The following is a 24,635-nucleotide window of genomic DNA, read 5'->3' as shown; positions in this document are numbered from 1 at the left end:
AAATGTTTCAGTTTCTGAATACAAATTGCATAATTAAATTCCACAATTAGTATTGTAATTAATTGGACTACAAAAAAAGGATCTTATCTGAATACTTTTGGATTACTTTAAAACATCGAACACTGAAAATATTGCACTTCATACTATAAAAAATGGTTGCAGACAGAAAAAATTGAGTTCCACAAATGTTTTTTGTTCTTTTTAAAAATCTCAAAATGTTTCCAATACAAATTAAATGCATTTTGCATATTTGGTCAGTCAAATCAAATTACTCTTACAGAAACATAAACATGATTTTCATGAGTTAATAGAGTGTTGGTTATGATGGAAAAAAGTTTAATAATTAAAAATGCCATCAAAAATGTTATCAAGTGATCCTCGACAATGTAAATGGATTCTAATTACATGTTTTTTTTAAATGTAAACTCAGTTAACGCTTATACAATATATACAAACACAATATATACACTATAACCATCATTCATAAATGGTAAATTTATAGTTAATTAAACTTGAGTTAATCGTTATTTCACTGTTAACAAACAATGATAAAAAGTATTATAAAAATCAGCTGCAACTTTACAATTAATAAATAGTTTATAAAGCATTTCCTTATTTGTTAACAGTGAAAGAAGTATAAACTAAAATGTAATTAACCATAAATGTATTACACAATGACAACCATGAAATTAACATTAAGAATATAAAGTTTTCGTCACCTACATGAGACAGAAGCTGTATGTTTGTGTTAAAATGAAGAAAACAATTTGATTTTGTTTCCTTGTTATTTTTGGGTTTTGCAGTTTAATAGGCTCCCCATTAGCTATCACTCTGTCACACTTCCCATCGCAATTCAAACCAACAGTAAAATAGTTCTGCATCCTTCACCTCCTCATGATTATCTACTAAAATTCTTTTCACTCAATTATGATTTTGTATTTATAACCTGGAGGTCAGTATTTTCTGCTCTATACACTTCAGACCACTTTTAAACATACTTGCGCCATAGAGCTGTGTTTGCTTTTAATTGAGCTGCAATCCTGATAACCTGACATACACACTATGGTTTGCTTTTGTTTGCAAAGTATTGCACTTCAACAAGATACAATAGATACCATTGTGCCCTGACAGCATCTCAGTGGAACCCACAACTGTATTTCCTTTTTCATTTGGACTCACTGTGGGTACTGTAGCTACGGCCAGAGCAAACAATTCAGACCTTATGTTGAATAATGCATGAAGAAGTACATAGCTTAATGTTACTCTCCTTGTAGCTGTTTGCCCAGGACCAAGACTCAGAGAAGAATGCCATTGTGAGTTACCAGATCCTCCCTGACGTCTACAACAGCACAGACTACTTTCTCATCGACATTAACAGCGGACTGATATTCACGGCTCGCCTGCTCGACTATGAGCTCATCCAGCGCTACAACTTCATTGTCAGAGCAACAGACAGCGGAGACCCTGCCCTCAGCAGTGATGTTAGTGTCACCGTGATTGTTACTGACACAAACGACAACCCACCCAATTTCAGCCAAGCGCTGTACGAGGCCTTTGTCAGCGAGCTGGCTCCCCGAGGACACTTTGTGACTTGTGTTCAGGCGTCGGATGCTGACATCTGTGACGCACAAAGGCTGAGGTGAGAAAAAAGGCGTTTCAGAAAGTTGTGGATGTTTTCTTTGTAATGTTTTGTACAAGTGATAATTAGTTTGTACATTAGTTTGCCCACTGAACCTCAGTTGAATTTGTCTGAACTTTTCAGTTAACATCATTAACCTCATTGCATACCAGTCCAGTTTTTGTGGAAGCCAATTTCCACCAGTGTGATTAAAAAAAGGTCTTGTAAGTCATTATGAAGAGAACCTTTCTCTAAATATAACTGAGTATCTGAAAATAATGAGAGGCTTTCTCAAAATAATGACATAGTATCAAAATAATAAGAGGCTTTCACAAAATAATGACAGTATCAAAATAATAAGAGGCTTTCACAAAATAATGACTTAGTATAAAAAATTATGACATTATCAAAATAATAAGAGGCTTTCACAAAATAATGACTTAGTATAAAAAATTATGACATTATCAAAATAATAAGGCTTTCACAAAATAATGACTTAGTATAAAAAATTATGACAGTGTATCAAAATAATGACATAGTATCTTAATATGATGACATACTATCTTAATATGATGACATAGTATCTCAAAATACTGACTCAGTATCTGAAAATACTGACAGTATCTCAAAATAATGACACAGTATCTCAAATAATGATACAGTATCTTAAAATAATGACTCAGTATCTCAAAATAATGACTCAGTATCTGAAAATACTGACAGTATCTCAAAATAATGACTCAGTATCTCAAAATAATGACTCAGTATCTGAAAATACTGACAGTATCTCAAAATAATGACTGAGTATTTGAAAATACTGACCTAGTATCTCAAAATAATGACATAGTATCTTAATATGATGACATAGTATCTCAAAATAATGACTCAGTATCTGAAAATACTGACAGTATCTCAAAATAATGACATAGTATCTTAATATGATGACATAGTATCTCAAAATAATGACATAGTATCTTAATATGATGACATAGTATCTCAAAATACTGACATAGTATCTCAAAATACTGACATAGTATCTCAAAATAATGACATAGTATCTTAATATGATGACATACTATCTTAACATGATGACATAGTATCTCAAAATACTGACATAGTATCTCAAAATACTGACATAGTATCTCAAAATAATGACATAGTATCTTAATATGATGACATACTATCTTAACATGATGACATAGTATCTCAAAATACTGACACAGTATCGCAAAATACTGACACAGTATCTCGAAGTAATGATACAGTATCTCAAAATACTGACATAGTATCTCAAAAATACTGACAGTATCTCGAAATAATGACATAGTATCTCAAAATAATGACACAGTATCTCAAAATACTGACATAGTATCTCAAAATAATGACTTAGTATTTGAAAATAATGACCTAGTATCTCAAAATAATGACTGAGTATCTCAAAATAATGACACAGTATCTCAAAATAATGACTCAGTATCTGAAAATACTGACAGTATCTCAAAATAATGACTCAGTATCTGAAAATACTGACATACTATCTTAATATGATGACATAGTATCTCAAAATACTGACATAGTATCTCAAAATACTGACATAGTATCTCAAAATAATGACTCAGTATCTGAAAATACTGACATAGTATCTCAAAATAATGACTCAGTATCTGAAAATACTGACAGTATCTCAAAATAATGACTCAGTATCTCAAAATAATGACTCAGTATCTGAAAATACTGACAGTATCTCAAAATAATGACTCAGTATCTGAAAATACTGACATACTATCTTAATATGATGACATAGTATCTCAAAATAATGACACAGTATCTCAAAATACTGACATAGTATCTCAAAATAATGACTTAGTATTTGAAAATAATGACCTAGTATCTCAAAATAATGACTGAGTATCTCAAAATAATGACACAGTATCTCAAAATACTGACTCAGTATCTCAAAATAATGACTCAGTATCTGAAAATACTGACAGTATCTCAAAATAATGACTCAGTATCTCAAAATAATGACTCAGTATCTGAAAATACTGACAGTATCTCAAAATAATGACTCAGTATCTGAAAATACTGACATACTATCTTAATATGATGACATAGTATCTCAAAATACTGACATAGTATCTCAAAATACTGACATAGTATCTCAAAATAATGACTCAGTATCTGAAAATACTGACATAGTATCTCAAAATAATGACTCAGTATCTGAAAATACTGACAGTATCTCAAAATAATGACACAGTATCTCGAAATAATGATACAGTATCTCAAAATACTGACATAGTATCTCAAAAATACTGACAGTATCTCAAAATAATGACTGAGTATCTCAAAATAATGACACAGTATCTCAAAATACTGACATAGTATCTCAAAATAATGACTGAGTATTTGAAAATACTGACCTAGTATCTCAAAATAATGACATAGTATCTTAATATGATGACATAGTATCTCAAAATAATGACTCAGTATCTGAAAATACTGACAGTATCTCAAAATAATGACATAGTATCTTAATATGATGACATAGTATCTCAAAATAATGACATAGTATCTTAATATGATGACATAGTATCTCAAAATACTGACATAGTATCTCAAAATACTGACATAGTATCTCAAAATAATGACATAGTATCTTAATATGATGACATACTATCTTAACATGATGACATAGTATCTCAAAATACTGACATAGTATCTCAAAATACTGACATAGTATCTCAAAATAATGACATAGTATCTTAATATGATGACATACTATCTTAACATGATGACATAGTATCTCAAAATACTGACATAGTATCTCAAAATACTGACATAGTATCTCAAAATAATGACTCAGTATCTGAAAATACTGACATAGTATCTCAAAATAATGACTCAGTATCTGAAAATACTGACAGTATCTCAAAATAATGACACAGTATCTCGAAATAATGATACAGTATCTCAAAATACTGACATAGTATCTCAAAAATACTGACAGTATCTCAAAATAATGACTGAGTATCTCAAAATAATGACACAGTATCTCAAAATACTGACATAGTATCTCAAAATAATGACTGAGTATTTGAAAATACTGACCTAGTATCTCAAAATAATGACATAGTATCTTAATATGATGACATAGTATCTCAAAATAATGACTCAGTATCTGAAAATACTGACAGTATCTCAAAATAATGACATAGTATCTTAATATGATGACATAGTATCTCAAAATAATGACATAGTATCTTAATATGATGACATAGTATCTCAAAATACTGACATAGTATCTCAAAATACTGACATAGTATCTCAAAATAATGACATAGTATCTTAATATGATGACATACTATCTTAACATGATGACATAGTATCTCAAAATACTGACATAGTATCTCGAAATACTGACATAGTATCTCAAAATAATGACATAGTATCTTAATATGATGACATACTATCTTAACATGATGACATAGTATCTCAAAATACTGACACAGTATCGCAAAATACTGACACAGTATCTCGAAGTAATGATACAGTATCTCAAAATACTGACATAGTATCTCAAAAATACTGACACAGTATCTCGAAGTAATGATACAGTATCTCAAAATACTGACATAGTATCTCAAAAATACTGACAGTATCTCGAAATAATGACATAGTATCTCAAAATAATGACACAGTATCTCAAAATACTGACATAGTATCTCAAAATAATGACTTAGTATTTGAAAATAATGACCTAGTATCTCAAAATAATGACTGAGTATCTCAAAATAATGACACGGTATCTCAAAATACTGACATAGTATCTCAAAATAATGACTTAGTATTTGAAAATAATGACCTAGTATCTCAAAATAATGACTGAGTATCTCAAAATAATGACACGGTATCTCAAAATACTGACATAGTATCTCAAAATAATGACTTAGTATTTGAAAAAAATGACCTAGTATCTCAAAATAATGACACAGTATCTCAAAATAATGACTTAGTATCTCAAAATAATGACTGAGTATCTCAAAATAATGACACAGTATCTCAAAATACTGACATAGTATCTCAAAATAATGACTTAGTATTTGAAAATAATGACCTAGTATTTGAAAATAATGACCTAGTATCTCAAAATAATGACTGAGTATCTCAAAATAATGACTTAGTATCTCAAAATAATGACTGAGTATCTCAAAATAATGACACAGTATCTCAAAATACTGACATAGTATCTCAAAATAATGACTTAGTATTTGAAAATAATGACCTAGTATTTGAAAATAATGACCTAGTATCTCAAAATAATGACTTAGTATCTCAAAATAATGACTCAGTATCTCAAAATAATGACACAATATCTCAAAATACTGACATAGTATCTCAAAATAATGACTTAGTATTTGAAAATAATGACCTAGTATCTCAAAATAATGACACAGTATCTCAAAATAATGACTTAGTATCTCAAAATAATGACTGAGTATCTCAAAATAATGATGCGGCTGTAGCTCAGGAGGTAGAGTGGGTCATCTAGTAATCTGAGGGTCGCTGGTTCCAATCCCCGGATCCCCCAGCTGCATGTCAGGTGTCCTTGAGCAAGATACTGAACCCCAAATTGCTCCTGATGAGCAGTTGGCACCTTGTATGGCAGCCTCTGCCATCAGTGTATGAGTGTGTGTGTGAATGGGTGAATGTGACAAGTGTTTTCAAAGCGCTGTGAGCAGTCAGTAGACTGGCAAAGTGCTGTAGAAATTCCATTTACCATAGAATTTCTCAAAATGCTGAGAGACTTTGTCAAAACATTGAAAAAGCTAGCTAGTATACGTGACTTATTGACAGTAGCCTTCAATCAAAATATTTGGAAAGGCCGGAGTCATTATGTTGAAAAAGTTTGTCAATATAATAACTCAGGATTTCTTCCAAGCACACTGGCGTAAATGGACTCCCATATGTTTTTGTGTTTCGGTTGTGAAAATTGTAGCTATTGACACTCTTAATTTTTGTGTAATTTATGTGTCCTTCTCTGAAGTGGTCAAGTGGTTTTGTCTCAAGACATCTCAAGAAAAGCACATACTTGTGTTTCCAGCACTTTCTGAGCAAAAAAACGTTCTACAACATAATCAACACTAAACTCTTATTTTTTCCCTCAGGTACAGTATTCTCTCTGGGAATGAGAGAATGACTTTTATGATGGAGCCAGATACAGGGGTGCTCAGTCTGTCTAACAAGAGGCGACAGGGCATGAAACTCTCGTATCAACTCAATGTGTCGGTGTCGGATGGAGTCTTCACCAACACTGCTCAGGTGAGACAACTTCTCGCCAGTTACGATTTAGTTCTGTCAACTGATTTGCTCTTTTATAACCCTTGTAGTGTTTATATACAGCAAGCCGCGTGACCTTCTTTGGCAACCACTCGCTTCAAATTTGTTCCACACATTCGCAGCTGTCCAACACGACTGCTGTTTTCTACCACTGGCTGCTCTGCAGAGCAGCTCTGCAGTTGGAGGTTAATGTGCATTCGTGTCATATCGGATTTAGTGTGAGAATGAGCTGCCAGCTGGAAAGAAATGTTCACATCTGTCTTTTAGCGGTAATTACAAGTGGGACTCTGATATCCCACATCTCTGATTGTTCACATTATATGTCGTAGCAATAACATGTCACGCAATTCTCATGTTCCCCTCTCTCCTCCTGACATGATAAGAACACCACGTACCTCCACAGCAGTTTGTCAGAGACTAATACATGTTTGCAGGCGCATCAATCACCACTTTGTCACAAGGCGGATGCTCTTACTGCTCGTCCATATGACATGTTGATGTTATCATGTTTGACAAATCTGCCACTGTTAATTATTGTGATGTCATTAACGAAATGTCAGCAGACATGAGAATGATGATGGTGGGATGACGATTATAACGATGATGGTGATCCCCAGGTGATTGTGCGTGTGCTGGGAGCGAACCTGTACAGCCCAGTGTTCAGCCAGAGATTCTACCTGGCTGAAGTCCAAGAAAATGCCCCTTCAGGGTCAAAGGTCATTCAGGTTAGTTTGCCTTTTCACTACTCACTTTTAGAGACCCCTGAGGTAAACTTTTTTGTCAGATCTCACTTGCTTTATTTTATCATTGCAGTTCATCATGACTTTGTCAATAAATTTGTATCTGTTGTAATTAATGCTTTTTAAAAATACCATTTGCGTCCTGGGGGAACTCCTAATTCCGCCTATGCAGTTTTAATAGATGGAGCTTTTTATTGAGGTCATGTTTGCCATGGTTCCTAATTTAAATATCGCACACTATCGGGGGGGGTAGGGGCAATCTGTCAGACACAGATGCAGCCGACACAGATTAAAAAATGTTGAATGACTGTGGGTTATTTCAATTAATTTATATTCAGGTCAACATGACCCTGGTTGGTGACACGTATAAATATAACACAAATAATGTGAACTTGAAATTATTTAAAACTAAATTATACCAGATTTAAAGGATGGTAAATGAATAAGCTTTGACATTAAATGACATTAAATACATAACCAACTAGAAAGGGGACTCAGTAGAGCACATACCACCACCAAGGCCCCACAGTCCACTTTTACTCAATCAAGCCTTATCTGATATCAAATAAAACATATTTCAATCTGCTAGATCCAGATTTTTATTAGGATCTGCATTAAATGTTTTCACTCATAGATACCAGGCATCTTATTAAGGCGGAATTCTTCATTAGGATCCATCCTCCATCCAAGTTTGGACAAAATCCTTTCAGTAGTTTTTGTGTCATCCTGCTGACAAACCAACCAAACAGCCAATAAACAGGCACAGGTAAAAACATAACCTCCTTGGCAGGGGTAAAATTATGAGAAGAAATATGTTAACACTTTGCTATAACAGCTGTTTCATGCAGTGGTTTATTATTGGGGTCCCCAGGGAGCCCAGGCAGTAGTCCTTGTATGTTAAAGATGATGTAGACAATTCTAGAGAACGGTAGTTGGTTGTTGAGGCTTATTCTCAGGTCGTCAAATTTTGATGCATTGGGTTGGCCACCATCCCTAAAGGGTCAGTATTTGATGCCTTGAGAAATCTCAAGAATTGTCTACTTCAGCCTTAAATATGTTGGCAGGATAAGGTAAATAGGAAACTTCATACACATGAATGGTGCTGAAGGACCTCATAATGACCAATTTCCTGAATATCTGTATGGACTTCCAGGTTCGGGCAACAGATGAGGACTCTGGGCTGTTTGGTCAGATCACCTACTCCTTCATCAATGACCTAGGAAAAACTCAGTTCGCCATTGATGCAGATGGAGTCATTACCACGCTTCAGAAATTAGACCGAGAAAATCCTCTTAACAAGGACATGGTGCTGACCGTTATGGCCCTGGATGGAGGAGGTAATGTTTCTGACCCTGACCAGACTGACTGTAAACTGATTACCTGACGAAAAACATCTTTAAATCAGCCAATATAAGACTTCCTGTACCCCTAAGTGAAACATTTAGCTAACATTAATGCATGAGTGGGCACTGTTTTTGGTAAATGTACTGTAGGTGTCAGATGGTAGCTTAGGTATAATAAGATCCCACTCTCCTGAATATCTATGAATATTAAAGCATATTCATTTTAGAGATGCATTACATCTTGTCATCTAGAATGAGAGATGAATAAAGCCGTTTTTGTTTTTGAACTACATACATTCGATGAATCCATATATGTATGTTTATTTTCTGTCATTCTTCCAGGCCGTGCGTCGTTTTGCACGGTGCGAGTGGTTCTTGCTGATGAGAATGACAATGCCCCTCGCTTCAGAGCTGTGGAGTACCGTATGAGCATTAAAGCAAATGTTGCCAAAGGTTCTCTGGTCACACAGATCCAAGCCACTGATCCTGATGCTGGGTCTAACGGGAGGATCTCCTACTCTCTTTACAGCGAGGCACGTCTGTCACTGGTAGATGTGCTGGAGGTCAGTACGTTCCGCTCTTTAACTTTATACATTAGTCGACTGCAAAACATATTTGCACCACTGAGCTGTGTGTTTAGTTTTAATCGACTTGCCAACACCTTCTCTGTTCTCAGAAGCAAAAGTTTAACCAGATTAAATCCTCCATACATTCATTTAATCAGAGTAAACCAAATTAAGCCTTGTAATTTACACTATAGCCCTGAATTTCAATTAAGACATATTCTCCAATGAGACGCCCACCGCATTTCAGGGATTAACAGCCATCTGTTAACAATAACGATTTTATCCATCAAATCAAAATGCTCTTCAAAAGGGAAACACAATTAAATAACAAACAGATAAACAACTAGAATGACACTCAGAAGTCTCCTTTTGTATTCATTCATAGATACCAGCTACTTAAAACTACATAATTCCCTTAGAAATTAACGAAAATATTGAAAAATGCTTAATGTTAAAGAAAGTGAGAAAAAATTTATGAATCTGTCCCTTTATCCAGATCTGCACCAAGTTAATGGGGTCTATTCTGGGCAGAGAAAAAAAATACATGCTGCATTTAAAATGTTACTTATGTAAAATAATGTAAGTTTAACCTGGAAAATGTACATATGTAGGTTTTCAAACTAAAAGTAACCATTATGAGGAGTGTCCCATTACATTACTATTATCATTACTTCTGCATTAATGTAAAAGCAGGATTTTACTGTGGTAGTTGGTTGAGTTGCAGCTATTTTTTCTCAACTTTACAACTGCAACTAATGATTATGTTCATTATTAATTAAAATATTCCTTGTTTTCTCAACTTATCTATCGATTTTTTTGTGAAACTTTAGAAAAAAGTCATCACAATAACCCAGAGCCCAAAACTAAACTTAACAATGCTTTTTTTGTCCCAACGATGGTCCAAACCTCAGAATTATTTAAAATAAATTGAAATTATTCAATAGTTGAAAGAAAAAGCTCCAAATCTTCACATTTAGGAAGCTTGAACCAAGGATTGCCAAATTGTTTGATCGTCGAATTGTGCTTGTATATACTGTTGGGCAATTTAATTTATAGCAAGTTCTTCATTATGTTTTGCATGCTAAAATGTTCATTTGTAAAGTAACAAAAGGTGTCAACAAAATAATTGTAGCAGAGGAAAAATGACAATATTTCCCTCTGAATAGTGTATAAGTAAAGTACAAATAGCTAAAATTTGGACTTAAGTAAAGTAATTGAGTAAATGTACTCAGTCAACGATTAAAGGCTAATATAAGATGAATGAATATTAAAAAAGTAACATATACATATAAATAGATAATAGGCTAATATAACATGTTGTCCATGCTCTTATTGTGGAAAAAAAGGACAAATCCTGTCCAGTTCAAGCCAGAGGCCGAAACATAAGAACTCAAACACAATCGAATTCAGGCTGAGAGTCAAAGATGTAAGCTCTATAAGTGGTAGATTTGTCACTTAAGTTAAATGGCATTTACTTTTTTGTTTTTTGCAGGTGGAGCCAGACAGCGGCTGGATGATGACCAAAAGCACTGTGGACCACCTCCAGGGGACTGTGCTGTCCTTCTTTGTCAAAGCCACAGATTGCGGTTCTCCAGCCAAACACTCTCTAGTGTCAGCCTTCATCCATGTCGTCCCACCGGACGCATTTGTTCCTTCCTTCAGCCAGCCTCAGTACTCCTTCACCATTCCCGAGGACACACCGGTCGGAACAGCCTTGGGCTCTGTGTACATGGGCCCTGGACAGACCGCCTTCTTTAGCGTAGTCGGAGGGGAGACCTTCGACAGCAACCAGGGAGGGACGTTCCTGGTTGAGAGGGAATCAGGTCTGATCCGTCTGGTAAAGCCTCTGGACTATGAAGAGGTCAGCATCTTCCGCTTTAAGATCGCAGCAACAACAAGAAGAGACCTGATCGAGTCTGTCTCCACTGTTGACCTGGAGGTTAAGGTCGGTGATACAGATAAACATAGAGCCTACTAGCCTGCAATTTCACCTAAAAATTAATTCCTGGTTGCATTTCATTAGAATTATGACTTTGTTGGGTGGACTCAGTGAAGATTTGTCATTTTACAGATCCTAGATGTGAATGACAACAAGCCAGTGTTTGAGACAAACACCTATGTAGCCACAGTGATGGAGGGGATGCCAGCTGGGACAAGAGTGGTCCAAGTGCGGGCACTCGATCCAGACTGGGGCTCTAATGGACAGGTGTGTGACAGCTTAAGTACTTTGTTCTTTTTGCCTTCTCCTACAAATGAATCTGCTTGGCGTTTGTGCAGTTTTTCAGTTCGGAGTGCTGCAGATATAAAACTACTGCTTCATGTACCTTTTTGGAGAGGGCTGAAACTCAAAGGCAGTTTTTTCTCGCCCCTGCCGCCAAGTGCTTGCTTGTGGGGGAATGTTGGGTTGAGTAAAGTCTAGACCTGTTCTAACTGAAAAGTGTCATCAGATCATTTTTGTTTGAATTGGCGCTATATAAATACAATTAACTTGATTAAACATGAAAGTAATGGTTGTTTTCATTATCAATTTTTCAGCTGATTTTTTTCATGATTAATCGTTTTTAATTATCTTTGATCAATAAATCAGTTTTACTTCTATTTTTCAAACTGCAGGTGACCTACAGCCTCGGACCTCTGCTCACCTACAACTTGGACTTGACAAAAGACCCTCGCTCCTTCGGCGGCCCCATCACTACGGGTTCCGTCTTTGCCATTGACAGTAAAACAGGCTGGATCACCACAGTGAGCCAGTTGGACCACGAGACCTGCTCCAGCTACAGCTTCGAAGTGGTGGCCTCCGATCTGGGGGAGTTACAATCCCTCTCCTCCACCACGGTGGTAACCATCACCGTGTCGGACATTAACGACAACCCACCGCGGTTCGAGAGGGAGCTGTACCGGGGCGCGGTGAAGGAGAGCGATCCCCTCGGTGAGGTGGTGGCTGTCCTAAAAACCAGAGATCAAGACGGCACGGATCAGAACCGCCTCGTCAGCTTTTACATTACAGGTGAGAAGAAGAAGAAAGCACCAACATAATGTTGCTCAACACATTCTGTGCTGCAGCAATTGTCTCGATGAGGTTTTGTTGCATACAAATTATTCATTGGTGTAATGGGGCTGCTATTATTAAAGGTCAAACTTCAAATTAGTTTGAACTCAAATGTCGAACAAGACTAATCTTTTATTTTTTTTTACATCTCCTTTTTATTTTTAATATTACACGGCATGCATTTTACAACAAAACATTTCAAGCGAGGCAGAGAAACCCTTGTATTCACATTTTAATTTCTCAAATAAGAAGAAAGAATGGGAACAAACTAAAGTTTAAATTAGTTTTCAGTGGGTCTAACTCACCTGGGAGTGTCTGCTTTAAATGAATCTTGCGAAACTATGTGAAATTATTACAGTAGTTTGAATTTTACAGACTTCACTCCTTTTTTATGCGAGTGATAAAAAAACACTGCGAGGCCTCTCCACCAGAACTCTCACCTTGGTGTCTCCCATTCATAGAACACTGTCTGATAACCACAAAGGATGATGTATTTTGGCCTCGTGTCCTGGCATTTAAAAGTACTGATTGGCCTAATGGAAGCATTGTAATAAAAGGTCAAATTTTAAACTTTTAAAGGCCAATTCTGCTACACCACCAGCCTGCTTTACTATGATGATAGATGTTTATTGATTGTGCCGAAAGGTTCATGCATCATTTGTGTTTGCGTGTGTGGAGGGGTGGGCAGCTGATGCTTATTCATTCTGTGAATGAATAAGACTTCCAGTTTGTTCACAAGTCTGTTACAATGAGTCTTCACCTCCGTCTTTGCTGTGTAGTGTCAGCGTTCATAGTCTGCTCATGTGTTATCTTCAGGAGGAAACCCGCGGGGCGTGTTCGGCCTGGCCCAGGTGCAGGGAGAGTGGAAGGTTTATGTGAGCGGTCTGCTGGATCGTGAGCAGCAGGACTGGTATCTGCTCAATATCACAGCCAGCGATGGCCTGTATGTTGCCCGTACTGCTGTGGAGGTCACCATCATGGATGCCAATGACAACAGCCCCATCTGCAACCAGGTCAGGGATATGATGGAATTGGGTGAAAGAAAAACATGCAAAGCAAACAAACATAGAGCAGAGTGCGGGAGATTATTGTTCATTGTTTGTCCCCAAGCTGACTATTTTCCTATTAGTGTTTTGTCTAAAAATAGACAGCTGACGTGCATCAATACATCACGACTCTAGACTTTTCTGTTAAAAGTTGTTGAAGGGTAAATGATTTATTTGGGTTTGGTCACAAATATGTTTAAAGGAGACCTATTATACTTTTTCCTTTTTTCCTTTCCTTCAGTGTGTTATATAGTTTCTTGTGCATGTAAAAGATTTTGAAATGTAAAAAAGGTTCTTTCTGACCACACACTATGTCACTATGACACATATTTGCTACTCTGTTGTTGTTAGTGGGTGCTGGGTCAGGCGTGTGTAAGCTGACCAATCAGAGCAGACTGGTATTTGGGTTTCAGTGTTTCAGACAGAGGGGGAATACAGTGCTGCAGCACTGGACATTATGAGAAAACTGATGTGTTTATTGAGCATTAAAGTAATCCTATTCAAGTAGTAACCTGAAATGAAACTATGAACCTGAAAATGAGCATAATATGTCTCTTTTAAAATAAGTGAAATTATTTTTGTCATGCAAGAGCTGAGTGCAACATACAGCAACATCACTCATGACTGCATGAGTTTTTAATTGATGATGAGTTATTTAATATCACATTTACATTATACCAATACCTGATGACACTACCTGATCACACTGTACCGCTGTGATTAATTAGTTAAGGCCCCAGTGCCCAGAATGATGAACTTCCTCCTGGGTAATTTTAAGGGTGGCTTAGCTCAGAAAATTATTCTGGTGAATAATGTTAAAATTTGCATACTGTATGTATGACTTGAGCCAGCATCTGGGGATGTAGTATAACAGGATTTGTTCAGTTATATTGATTCTCTGTTCTACAATGTACCAGAGTACAAACCCAATGTCACTCCATTCAAACAAAATGTACTATATTTCAGGGAATGTGCTATAACTTGCATATAAACTGGCTACAAAAGTCAAAAGCTGATAAACTGTGCTCTTTAAATGACAGAACTGACACAAACACATCACATGAATCAGTGACCTTGGCTCAGACTCATCCTACTATTGGCATCAATAATCTGTCAGAATCTGATCTATGAGCGGCAAATCAATGTGAAAATGGAAGATAATTGGGCTGTCCACGCTTCTAGGGATTTTCCTTTTCATTGAGTCGTATTCTAAAATTCTTCACTTTTTTACATAATTAGTTGAGAAAGGTTCCCTCTCCCGCTAAACTCTGACTAATTCTCTTTGAAATCAATCCTCCCTGTCTCCCTGTCCTCCTCTTATATTCTTTCTGTTCTCCGACATGTCAGACCTGTGTAACTACAAAGTGATTACTCTGACGTTAAGACATTAAGATGGTCAGACAGCTGACTGTAACTATGTTTTTTGCCCATTTTCCTAATATTTTTTACATTATGAAGTGGATGTAGTATCATTAATAGTAGTAGTAGTACCTGTTATAGTAGTAACAAGAGAAGCAATAGGATGGTTATTCTGAGGGAATTGGTTTCCTGACTTTTTAAAGTAAAGTCAGCTTTTAAAATTGACAGTGTTCTGCTACAAGCCATGGTATTAGCTATGATAGAAGCAGTATAGGAAATATTAGTGTACACTGTAAAATCTGACAGTGATCAAAAAAAATCAAGGAAACCAATTACCTCAAATGTTGACCCCTTAAAAATGCTTGTTTTGTCTGACGAGGAGTCAAAAACATAAAGATATTCAGTTTGATATAATGATAGAAAAGTAGCAAATCCTCACATTTGCGCTGGGAGCAAATAATGTTTTGCATTTTTGCTTGTAAAATGACTCAAAGCTACAGTAAGTATTCTCATCGTTTGAGCTAACTTCCTGTTTGTTCTTTCAGTTAGCATTCCCCTCCCTCCTCTCTACGTCACCACATGAATGCACAGCCGTAATCATTAGACATAGCAGCAAACAGGAGGATCCTGCTCTCTGCGAGTTCACGAGCAAACAGGACCTCCTCTTTATGGAGTTTTCTGTCCTGAATGGATAAAGCTGGCAGTCATACCAGAAAATATATTTTCCGTTTTACTGCATAAGCAGGGGGAGGAGAGACATGGCTTACTGACCAAACACAATGTAGAGCTCTTTAAAACTCATTTTCAAAATCACTTATAGCAGCTTTAAACCATTAATTATCATAATAGTTGCAGATTCCTTTACTGTCGATCAGTTAATCGGTTAAGTGACTTGTTTCAGCTCTAAATATGATTAAATCATTCACATAACTCTGAAGGACAGAGCAGTTGCAGCAGGGTCAGATATGCTGCATGGTACTTGGACATACTACAGTGGTTTTCCCATTGCGCTGGTCTGTATTCGATGAAAGAGTGAGGTCACAAAGTTCATTTCCAGAGGCGGTCACTGGCAGGAGTGCAGGCAGGGTCAGCAAAGGGCACTTAACTCTGTTGTGCTCATTCTTTCAGCTAGGATAATGGATGCAGCACCCAACAGTTTAATGTGCTTTTTGATATGTTGGACAGATATGTGGTCTCACTTTGTGGTCATATGTCTGTGTGTGTGTATGGTGCAGGCCGTGTATAGCGCCTCTTTTCCTGAGGACATTCCCGCTAACAAGGGCATTCTGACAGTGGGAGCAACAGATGCAGACTCAGGCTCCAGCGCTGAGATCCAATATTCCCTGTTTGGCATCGGGGTCGAAGATTTCTACATGGATGCAAACACTGGTACATTCAATGAATATTTTTCTTCTGGATTTTGCCTGATCAAAACAGCATATCCACCTCAGAATCGACATCTTTTTCACAGCCTCTCTGTTTTTTGTCTTTAGGTGAGCTGCGTACAGCCACTGTCATGGACCGAGAAATGACGCCCACCTATAAACTCATTGCCCAGGCAACTGATGGAGGCGGGCTGTTCTGCCGCTCTGACATTTCTCTCAAAGTACTGGACGTGAATGACAATGCCCCCTCTTTCTCCTCTAATCATTACCTGGCTAGTGTGTATGAAAATGCCGCCCCCAAGGCGTTGCTTACCCGACTGCAGGCCAGCGACCCTGATGAAGGTACGCTGTTATGTGTTGGATAGGTAACAAATCAAGCAAGGATAATGATGAGCACAGAAAGCATTCAAACTGCTGACTTGGCCATGAAAAGCATACTTTCCTGCAGCTGATTGAGACACATTACCACACATAATTGGTTCATGTAGTCTGTGGGCGTACATGATTTTTCATCCTGCTCTCTCCAGGTCTTAACCGTACGGTGGTCTATTCTCTGGTGGATTCAGTCAGCGGGTTCTTCTCCATCGACCCCATATCTGGGATGGTGATTCTGGAGAAATCTCTGGACAGAGAGAGCCGAGATTCCTATCGTGTCCGTGTCCGGGCCACTGACCAGGCAGGGAAACAGGGGGCGCTGTCCTCACAGGTTGGTGGTCCTAGTGGCACGCATTCAATCTCAAAAAGATGACACTTCTTGAGCTGGAAATAAATTAAATATTAAAATGCACAATATTGAAATTCACAGTCTTCACAACATTTATATTTTAGATGATATAATTATGGTTTTCTAAGTAATTAAATCAGATGCAGTATAATTACCTCAGCCTTTTAGTAATTAACATCAATTATTTCTCAAAACAAAAATAGACACGATTATGTAATTAAACAATTTACCACAATAATGTAATTAAAATGCATACACTCATATATTGCACGCATAAATTGCTGATTAGTCGGCCGCGGATTCATCCATCTGGTGATCTGTATTTCTGTCCTCACACATGGATAAGAGAGGCCAATGAATAAAAACATGCTGTTTACTGAAGAGATCAGATAGAGAACTGAGTAGATTTAATCAAGATAAGTCTTCATCAAATTGTGCAGTGGGTGGGAAAGATGGGGGAGGTGACAGACCACAGAGAGAATGCATGTCAATGCCAGGTGTAAACAGAGCCAGAGGCAGTGAAGAGAAGAGGAGGAAAATACCCATAAGACAAGCTGAAACAGTGTTTGCTCTCTCATGCCCTCTGGGTGCCTCTTTTTTAGGTGTTTTTGTGGCTTGCAGAACAAGCAGCAAACTCAAAAGTCACACTCAGGCAAAAGTGAGGTCAGGGGTAGGTGATTTAAGTCTGTACTAAGAGGTCCAGTGTCCATGGTGCTCAAACTGAATATGACTATTTGAAGCAATGGGTGTCATTACCACTGCAAAAGTAGCAGTAGTTGTAGCCGTAATAGCACCAATAGCAGTGTTATTAACAAAAATGAGTACTTCGCCCCTGGAAAGATTGCCCTTGCGTAAAATGGGCTGACTATGAAGTAGAAAGATGTAAGCATTTTTTGAATTTGGTGCTACGTGACCACAGCTGTGGTGTTCCCCGTTGCTCAAAAGGTAGAAAACTGAATACAGAATACACTGCAGCACACCGGACTAAAAAGCACTCTTGCTGATGGGTGACATACTGCAAGGGACAGGAGCTTTTAAAATAAACCTTTTGCCCTATCAAAATAACAAGGTTCACGCTTTGAGTTTATAGCATCATAGCTTTATTTTGAAGCATATGATCTAAAGCTGCCTCCAACAAGGCAGAAACAATGTGACAACTCTTGACTCAGATACCATCGAGCAAAAACAGCCTTTATCGTCTCAGTAAAGCCACAATTCTCTAACATTTATCTAGCCGCCAAGACATTCCCTCTCAGGCTTTGGTGGATACAGTCTTTAAGTGTTTTTTGCCTCAGGCCACTGTCTTGTTAGTAAAACCTTCTTCTTTTGCTCCCATTAACATACACTGTCCTCAGCGCTGAAACTGAACTCTCAGGGCCTGGAGCAGAGCAGACAAATTAAGTGCTGGGGCCTCTTGTCTCCCTCAGGTTGATTTAACCATTCTGGTGCTGGATGTGAACGACAATGCTCCAGTCTTCCAGAGGAGGGACTACGCTGTAACTGTCCCTGAGGACGTTGCTGTGGGAACCGAGGTGCTGCGAGTGCTGGCGACAAGCGTCGACATCGGACCGAATGCTGAGATCACCTACCGCATCCAGTCAGGGAACGAGTTGAGAAAGTTCTCCATAGACAGAAACCTGGGTAAGCACAGGTCCTTGTACTGTATGGTGTTGTATCATATTAATTCTTATTTATACTTATATTATGTTTGTTTTAGGCTCTATTTCTGTGGCTGATGATTTGGACTTTGAGGTGTGTAAGGACTACTACCTCACTGTCGAGGCCTGGGACAGCGGGAACCCTCCTCTCAGCACTGCTACAATGGTAACCATTGAACTCATGGATGTCAACGACAACGCTCCAGCCTTCAGTCAGGACATTTACAATGTTCTGGTCAGCGAGGACGCGTCTATTGGGCAGTCAATTACAAGGGTAACATTTGCTCTGAATTTGTTCTCCACTTTATATTCTATCTGTACTTCTCTTTCTTTTTCGTCTACTTTGGTTTCCTATAGTTTCCATTTTTATTACCTCCGCCAAGGAGGTTATGTTGTCACCCATGCCTGTGTTTTTTTTTTGATTTATTTGTTTGTTTGTTGGTTGGTCGGCTGTCAGCAGGATTAGACAATAACTACAGACCCCATAAACTTTGAGTGTGGATCCGCATAAAGGAACAGATTCAGAAATTTTTCTCAGTCTTTTTAACATTGCCAGATAGGATGTTTTTTGACATTTTTGTTAAGGGAATAGTGCATGGATTATAATGAAAAAATAGGTGTATTTAGGTTTCAGTGAATTTCCAGAATGGGGTTTGCTTGTTTCAGTTTAGTTTTATTGTTTAAAATTGTTTAGTTTATGCAGTTTTTATTAGTTTCAGTAGTAGTTTTAAAGGCACAGACTCACAGTCATGTGGACATCCCAATCAGCAGGTGAACCAATAGCTCCTCACTGTGTTCACAAATTTGACTGAATAGTAATCAAAGACTTAATCTAAAGTAATTTCTGTATATTTTTTATTTATTTTACTTAATTTTGTAAGTACTTAAAATTGTTTCTGTTAGTTTTTGTTTTCTCTGAAGTCTAGTTATTATATTTATTTCAGTTAGCTAACATACCTTTTCTCTCTTTGTTTTGTTTTTTTGTTTAGTTTTACTTTTTTTAACTATAATAACCTTGCTTAATCTGTATGCTATCTAGGTCTCGGCAGAAGACTTGGACAGCCAGGTGAACGGGCGAATCACCTACTCTATCCTGAAAGGTGACCGCAGCAACCACTTCTGGATTGACCCTGTAACAGGACTGCTCAAAGTCAATAAGCGGCTCGACAGAGAACTAGTAAGGATGCATCTTTAAGTACAATATCTCATAAACAATCAATAGTAATTTTCTGGTTCATGAGCACAGCCAAGAAAGAAAATACCAAGTCCGCTCAAGGTCAGCACACAATGAAGTGTCATATTATGCAGGCATAACAGTGCTCACCGTATTGCCTAATACATACAGATGCTAATGCAGTCTCATCCCCTCTCTCTTCAGGTATCCAGGTACTCTTTGTCGGTGCAGGCGTTCGACAGTGGCTCTCCTGCCATGTCCTCCACTGTCATCCTGAACATTGACGTGTCTGACGTTAACGACAACCCACCTGTCTTCACTCCTCCCAACTCCACAGCCGTCATACAGGTAACAGTCTGTGCGTGTTTCTTGTCAGTTTGTGTGCTTTTGTGATCGGCTGCACATCTCAACCTTTCTCTCTCCACACTTTCAGCTAAACCAAGCCGGCGGCACCACCCTAGTGCAGCTGTCAGTCAGCGATAAAGACTCCCCTAGAAACGGCCCTCCCTTTGAGTTTCGCATGGTGTCTGGAAATGAGGGGAAATTCTTCACCCTGGACCAGACTGGAACTCTGAGGTCCAACCGTGTGTTTGACCCTAAAGCCCCCAGAGAGTTCACTCTTGAAATCCAGGTTAGGGTTTTTTTTTACATTTATTCAGGAAAAGTTGACCGGCAGTTGTTTTGCATGGCTACACACAGTCAGCTTTAGAAGCTGCCCATCCGCTAAATCCAGCTATTAGAGCTTTTAAAAGTAGTCTTATATAAACACATTTCTGCAACGGAGAAGCTATTAACTCCAGTAATATGGTGGCATAGAAGGAAGGTGTGGTAATATTAACTGCTTCTCTGTGGGGGACTCTGAGTCTGAGGAGCAGAGGTAAAAAAGATGAAAAGGGCACCAGATGCATGTGATAAGTTTTTTCCATGGAAAGGGCACCCTAGAGAGCACTGCATTATGTTTTCTTGCACTTTGGGCAACCATAGACGCACTTAAATATGTATTTCAATTACTTTTGAGTATTTTGTCATTGGTGTGATGTAATTTTAGATTTTCATTTCAGGTATTCAGCCGACCCCTGATGTAACTCTTGGTAATTTATTTCGTGAGCAAGTGTCTATATACTGTAAAAGAAGCCCTATTTTACAGGGTTGTTTGTTGTTCTGCTAGATCAGGGGGGCCCAAACTTTTTCCCTTTGAGGTCTAAAACCAAAATGGTGGGACAGGGGCCAAAAGCAAACTGCTATTGTATTGTTGTTATGATACAAAAAAAGTATGAGGATTAACGGATAGACTTCCTACCCAAACTGTTACTCTGCCCTCTCTATTTTTTATACTCTATTTTATTTATTAAAAAGGTATTTTACATTTTGTAACATGATACATTTTGATGTGTCTTTGCCCATCTCTGGACATGAGACCTTTGCTCAGGACCAGGATATAGCAGTATGTTGCTGTTGAATTTCTATATTGAACTTGATCTTATTTTCTCCCCATGAGTCCAGCAGTGCTGCTTTATATCAGTACAATTCTTTTTCAGCTCCAGCTACATCACTATCCATATTCTTTGTTTGCTTATACAGATGCCAGGAAAGTCAGCGTCTGACTGTGAACACAGTGTCATCATATGACCTTACGACCATCTTTACATAATCATAAATTGTACCCAAAATGGCAAATTAATTGTTACTTAAATAGCTCTGTTTCTTTGATCTGAGTTGTTGAATATCTTACCATCTCTTTGTTTTGGTCTCTTAGGCCAGTGACTCTGGTAAGCCAAGTCTTTCCACCTCCTCCTGGATCTTTCTGAGGGTCATCGGGAACAGTCAGTACAAACCGTCTGTCTCCCCCTTGGAAATCTTCATCGTCATGGTAACAGATACCTTTGAGGGTGGCCCAATTGGTCGAATCTATGCGACCGACCGCGACCCCAATGACATGCTGTCATTTACTCAGAAGCTTCAGGCCAAGAGTATGTTCAAGATAAACAGACAGGACGGCAGCATAGTGGCTCTGCCGGGCCTGGAACCTGGCAGGTATACACTGACTACACCACACAAACACACTCTCACACAAACACAGGATAAAAACTGGTTGATATGGATAAAACTTTCATTTCCTTGTCCTCTCTCAGATACCAGATGAATGCCACAGTGAGTGACGGACGTTTTGCTGTGATAGCTGACGTGTCAGTCCAGGTCGAGCAGGTGACGGATGTACTGCTGCGTAGCGCCCTGACCTTACGCTTCAGCTCCCTGTCTCCGGAGGACCTGCTCGGTCGCTACCTCAGTCAAATCAAACTAATGTTACGGGGACTAGCTGGCTGGAAATGGTCACCAGGACAACAGGATCCCCTCCACATACTCGGTGTACAGCCAGTGATAGGGACATCTGGCGTGGACATGCTCCTGGTCATGGAGAGGCCAGAGACATTGGGCAGAGGACGGATGGGCGGCGGGTTCTACCCTAAGCAAGAGTTGTCTGCAAAACTGGAGGAAGCGGCAGAGAGGGGTCTGATTCGAGGTGTCCTAGCTGGAGCGGTGGTGGTAAACAGTGCTTGTTCTGGGGAGCTGGAGTGTGGGGACAGGGTGTGTGAACAGACGCTGGTGATGGAGGGAAGCTCGCCTGTCACCTACAGCACCGAGAGGGTCAGTTTGGTGTCACCGAGGTTCAGCTCTACAGAGATCTGCACCTGCCCCGGTGAGCACACTGCATATATGCTTACACAAGCCCAGCCCACATTGTGTTTGCCCCTGATATTTGTCTTTTTACCAGTATTGATCATTTGTTTAAGTTTATCCTTTATTGGAGCTTTCACACCGTGGTTGCTAGTCTTCCTGGGGTCCATATCAACGTAACAAGCAAAAATAAATAAATAAAAATAAATGCAGTGTAATCCATGCATAAAGATGAGAAAACAAATTAAAAAACTCAGAAGAAACAACAGTAACCCATAAAAGAAACAGGAACAAAAATTGACAAAAACAATATCATCTATGATAGATTGCTCAATTTGATTTTTTAGTGGCGTCTTGATAGTAAATCTATTTTTAATCTGTTTGATGTAGTTGGGCAGCATGTTGCCAAATTTGTAAGCTCCTGTCGAGTCTGAATTTATGGGTATTTTTTCCTTTGGATTTTTTGTGATTGTTTTTTTTTTTCTGACTAAAATATTGTATTTTCTTGTGTTTTAATAAATCTCATAAAGATCAGTGTAATATTGGCTGTGTGAAAGAACAACAGACAACAGAAAAATGTACTGTGAAAAAGGTGTATACATTCATTAAAGAATAAAATATATACAATTCTTTTGGATTGATAGGATGATGAATGTTTTATTTTCAAATTTTTTTTTGTATTTGTCCCTTTCCAAACAGGAGGGACATGCCCCACTCCAGTGGAGCTTTGTGAGGGTCAGTCCTGTCCAGCAGACATGCAGTGTGTCCGTTCTGGTCCTACAGCGCCATCTGTCTGCCAGTGTCAGCCTGAGAGACTCGACGAGTGTGCAGGTATGATTTAATCCTTCTTTATGTTTGAAGTTTTGAGCGTATCTGATCAGGGTAGACAAATAGATCCCAATAGATTACGTGTCCTTTTGGCCATAAATTAAAGCCTTTCCTCTCTCATTTTACTCGTGTATCTCATATTTTTTGTGACTGTGTAGGTCAAACCTCTCTGAGCTTCTCTGGAAACAGTTACATCAAGTACAGAGTGACAGAGAGCGGCCAGAGTGGGGAGATGAGGCTCGGCCTGAGGATCAGAACACTTCAGAGAAGAGGAGTCATTATGTTCACACGTGTGAACCCTTGTACCATGCTCAAGGTTAACACACTCACATCCTAATTCCAAATATGCTCTGCAAAAGGAGTTCTGTATTTTAGTGGTTGAATTATGTTTTCCCTTTCCTCCCTTAGATCGAAGGGGGTCGACTCTGGTTCCAATTGGACTGCGACAACACCCTCGGCATTATGGGTATCTCTGGCAGGCCCATAAACGATGGACTCTGGCATGCTGTTGCCTTGGAGCTGACTAGGAACTACACCCTCCTGTCACTGGATGACAGCTATGTGGAGCGCCGCCGAGCAGCCCGAGCGCCTGTTCGCCTCTGGCCTCTGGCCCCAGATTCGTCTTTTTTCTTCGGGGCCCAAGTGAGGCTGCCAAGCGGGCAAGGCGAGAGGCCAAGCCCAGGGCCAGGGAGAAGCCAGGGGGGTCCCGGACTCGGGGACCGTGGAGGTAGGGCCCCGCCGAGAGCCCAGGATGGCTTCCAGGGCTGCCTGGGCTCACTGATGCTGAACGGCAACGAGCTGCCACTCCAGAATAAGAGAAGCCGCTACGCTGAGATAGCCGGGCTGAGCGAGGTCAAGTTGGGCTGCGTTCTTTATCCGGATCCATGTGTCAGTCAGCCCTGCCTCAACGGAGCCATGTGCAGCAGCCTGCCCTCTGGAGGTCTGTCTGTTTAGATGCCAGTGTGGATGTATGTGGGAGTTAGTCATCGTGTTATATAAATATATGACATCAATAAATTATGTCATATGAAACAAAAACTCTTGACTGTCAATTTCAGCATTTTTGCTGATTTGCTTGTTTGTGCAGCAGTGACCACATATTGTATCTATTGTATATATTGTATATATT

The 24,635-nt window shown here is 38.7% G+C and overlaps 1 protein-coding gene across 1 annotated transcript in view; it reads left to right on the top strand.

Annotated features, from left to right (window-relative positions):
• Positions 1 to 24,635, top strand: part of fat3b (FAT atypical cadherin 3b) — an 81,650-nt gene that overhangs the window by 38,642 nt on the left and 18,373 nt on the right. Inside the window, exons 22-43 of the mRNA XM_073478836.1 lie at positions 1,275 to 1,639; positions 6,787 to 6,940; positions 7,576 to 7,683; positions 8,852 to 9,035; positions 9,384 to 9,604; positions 11,100 to 11,552; positions 11,679 to 11,813; positions 12,221 to 12,614; positions 13,473 to 13,669; positions 16,297 to 16,450; positions 16,555 to 16,788; positions 16,974 to 17,152; positions 18,598 to 18,811; positions 18,888 to 19,102; positions 19,868 to 20,005; positions 20,207 to 20,350; positions 20,436 to 20,633; positions 21,759 to 22,036; positions 22,135 to 22,700; positions 23,378 to 23,509; positions 23,665 to 23,822; positions 23,915 to 24,446. Of these exons, the coding sequence (XP_073334937.1) occupies positions 1,275 to 1,639; positions 6,787 to 6,940; positions 7,576 to 7,683; positions 8,852 to 9,035; positions 9,384 to 9,604; positions 11,100 to 11,552; positions 11,679 to 11,813; positions 12,221 to 12,614; positions 13,473 to 13,669; positions 16,297 to 16,450; positions 16,555 to 16,788; positions 16,974 to 17,152; positions 18,598 to 18,811; positions 18,888 to 19,102; positions 19,868 to 20,005; positions 20,207 to 20,350; positions 20,436 to 20,633; positions 21,759 to 22,036; positions 22,135 to 22,700; positions 23,378 to 23,509; positions 23,665 to 23,822; positions 23,915 to 24,446 (5,353 nt within the window). The remainder of the gene's footprint in view (positions 1 to 1,274; positions 1,640 to 6,786; positions 6,941 to 7,575; positions 7,684 to 8,851; positions 9,036 to 9,383; positions 9,605 to 11,099; positions 11,553 to 11,678; positions 11,814 to 12,220; positions 12,615 to 13,472; positions 13,670 to 16,296; positions 16,451 to 16,554; positions 16,789 to 16,973; positions 17,153 to 18,597; positions 18,812 to 18,887; positions 19,103 to 19,867; positions 20,006 to 20,206; positions 20,351 to 20,435; positions 20,634 to 21,758; positions 22,037 to 22,134; positions 22,701 to 23,377; positions 23,510 to 23,664; positions 23,823 to 23,914; positions 24,447 to 24,635) is intronic.

The sequence above is a fragment of the Pagrus major genome, chromosome 13 (genome assembly GCF_040436345.1).
Source record: "Pagrus major chromosome 13, Pma_NU_1.0".
NCBI classification, from domain to species: domain Eukaryota; kingdom Metazoa; phylum Chordata; class Actinopteri; order Spariformes; family Sparidae; genus Pagrus; species Pagrus major.
This window is presented reverse-complemented; position numbering and strand designations above follow the sequence as displayed.